This window comes from Drosophila innubila (genome assembly GCF_004354385.1).
Source record: "Drosophila innubila isolate TH190305 chromosome 3R unlocalized genomic scaffold, UK_Dinn_1.0 2_E_3R, whole genome shotgun sequence".
Taxonomy (NCBI): domain Eukaryota; kingdom Metazoa; phylum Arthropoda; class Insecta; order Diptera; family Drosophilidae; genus Drosophila; species Drosophila innubila.
The window spans coordinates 3318937-3322016 of NW_022995380.1; the positions used below are offsets into that span (position 1 = coordinate 3318937).

Genomic DNA, 3080 nt, shown 5'->3' on the forward strand with positions numbered 1-3080 from the left:
TAATAGTTTTAATAGATTTTAATCTGTGCTTACGCTCTCTCAGAGGATCTAGTGATAGAATTTATAAATTTGTATCTAGATTAGGATATGAGTCCTCTTAAATTTGAATTCGTCTGCAACCAATGGTGCTACACATATTGATTGGGCGACGACAAATATTTCTGATAACAGGGCCAACGCACGCACCTTTAAGACTATATACAGTCAGCATTGTGTCCGAAATAGTCAGTTTTAGATGATAGATTTTTGGCGTTCTTTATATTTACTATATTAAATCATTAAGCTATATATGAATATATATTTTTATTTTGTATTATTATCTGTTATTTTGTTTTATTACTATCTTTATTTTTATTATATTTAATCTTTAAGCTATATATGAATATATATTATTATTATTTTTCTACTATTATCTGTTATTTTGTTTTATTAATATTATTATTATTTTAGGTTTATTACTATATGTTCATATATATAGATATATATATGCATATACTTTTATCTGCGTAGATAGCAGATATAAACCATTTTTGGGGAACTTTGGGGTTGCTTAACGTCATTCAAGTCGACTCAAAGGTCCCCAACAGATTCTTTTGTATAAAAGGACCCCATTACAAGTGTAATGGCCAATACGTGGTGTTCCCTGGGTGCCGATAAAATTTTTTATAATATCGGAAGCAAATTCGAGGGGCGACAAATTCATGTAGGCTTATATATAAGAATTTAAGGTTTTCTTAAATATTATTTAATTTTTAGAAGTGGCTGCTTTTAGATAGTAAGTACGGGGTCTCCGACAGTCGAGTATGCTCGACTGTAGCACCGACCGACTAGTTTTTGGTGGGTTTTTATGAATTGCTGGAAATTTTTTTTATTGATTTTAAAAGAAACAAAGACTTGAAAATGTAAGAAATTAACTTTGATTTCTATGTTTTTTTAGCACAGCTTTTTAATTTAAATATTCAGGTGAAACGGTACAGGTCAAATAAAATTATAATTATTAACTAATACAAATCAATTAAATTAGAAATTATACTTTGTAAAATGTTACCCACATTAAATATTTAGAAATTAAAATAGTTAAAGTTTTTAATTGCAAAAAAATATATGCGGACACAATACCACCTGAGTCTTAGGGAATCACGAATGAAATGCCTTTAATTAAGCTCCTTAATCCATTCCAACGGTTATCCGGATTTGAAAGGTCTGCAAAATCGTCGAAAATTCTTTTATTAAGTTGCTTTGTAATGTTGCTCACTTGACACAACTTTGGCTCGGCCTCTTTGATAAAATTGTCCAGCCTATTCAGAAATTCCAGACCAATTTTGGCTATAAGTTTGTTAAGATATCTGGGAGTAGCATTTGCTAGGCATTTTACAAATTCCTCTCCATTTTCTCTATGATCAAATTGTGGCAAATTGCTTGAAATTGCATTAAAAATTATCAAAAATTCAAAATCTACTAAAGTCTTAATCTTTTCTTTAATCAGACCGTGCAAATACTTCAAGTTACTCATATCTGTTTGATTGACGACTTCACAAGATATCATTGCTTCTACTTGATTCTTAATGTAATACATGTATTTTCTATCGAAGGGTTGAATTATCTTCTGTGCCAAATGAAAAACTTCAAAGAAGAGAACTCTATCTTCGTATCTAATGGCCTTAGATTGTAAATACATGAACAGATTTTCTTGTCCCCTTTCCAAAAAGATATCGAAGAATTTAAAGAAAACTTTATTAGATTGTCTTGTAGTATTGGTCACCTCCTTTATCTTAGGACCGGTTTCATTCCTGAAGGACTCTAGAATTTCTCGATTTCTATATTGATAATCATTTAGTGTACGCCAATAAGCATAATTTGTAAGTGTATTCAGACTGAATTCCAGTTCGTCATCGGGAATATAGTTATCATACGGAATTTTTTGAAGACTTTTCATACTATCTACGAATTTTGCTATCGCTTTTTCCGTCATAATAATCTTCTCAGCGTCCGACAGATCAAGCCAGTGCTGCCACCTTTTTAGTTCCGTCGCATTCACTGCCTTACAATCAACAACTAATTTTGCTGCATATGTGTAGAATTCTATTTTGTTCTGCACTATCAAATTGTAGGTTTTATTACTCAGCAGTTCCAGCTGCCTTATAATTGACAAGTCCTCCTCTGGTATGGCATTCACAAGGCACTGCAATAACGTTTATTATTTTAATATACATGCCTTCTAATACTTTTAATCTTCATCTTACCAATAGAGCCATTTGTATGAAGAGTATACGACGCATCCTCGTGCAAACTTTAACTAAACTGTAGATCTCATTGGAAAGAGGCTGTCTTTTATACCTCTTTGGGAGAGAGCCAGTGATGGTATTGCAATACTACTTAGTGTAATTAAATGGGTAGCATCAGAAAAACTCAAATAAATTTACAAGAATTCTAGTTTTTCGTTTGACCATCCAATTTATCTGTTTTGGTTTGAAGATTCGATTTTGTAAATTTCACTTAATGTCATCTAGCTAAAAAATATTAAAAAAATATATAAAGTTTTTAAACCCATGATTAAAATTAAATTTGTGTGTGTACAGCGTATCTGCCAGTCAATCAATATTAAAAAGAACATTCTGGCTTTGCAGAATATATTACTGGATATATACTGGTTTCAGTATGAATTCTGGTTTCAATTGCTAACAACCTGTTGCATCCCTTCAAATTCCCCTCAATATTCTATCCTGCAATCAAGTTGCATACTAGTTTTTTCTTAGCACACCCTGTATTGGTTGCTTCCTTTTAAGATGCATACCAGTTAAGGAGGCGAGAGTAAGAGAGAACTTAAGAATTCTGATATAAAAAAATGTCCGATTGTTAAGTCTAGTAAGGGATTTTTAGAAAGACATAGGGAAATTAAGAACTATAAAGATGGAAGAGAGAGTTTTGAGGGAAAGAGGTCGAAAGTGAGGGTCTCTTGGGGGAGCAGCTAGCAAGGGAAGGCGACTGATCAATTCAAAGCACGAAACATATCACACAATGTGTCGATTAATGCGCTCCAGATGTTCTGAGCAGTAATCTTCTCGTCCGACAGAGAAGAC

The 3080-nt window shown here is 32.3% G+C and overlaps 1 protein-coding gene across 1 annotated transcript; it reads right to left on the minus strand.

Annotated features, from left to right (window-relative positions):
* Positions 1–1053: 1053 nt before the first annotated feature.
* On the minus strand, positions 1054–2269 carry LOC117791578. The gene is made up of 2 exons (XM_034631365.1): positions 2244–2269; positions 1054–2182 (listed from the first exon to the last, which is right to left on the minus strand). The coding sequence occupies exons 1-2, from the start codon at positions 2253–2255 to the stop codon at positions 1130–1132; spliced, it is 1065 nt and encodes a 354-aa protein (XP_034487256.1). The 5' UTR covers positions 2256–2269; the 3' UTR covers positions 1054–1129.
* Positions 2270–3080: the final 811 nt, after the last annotated feature.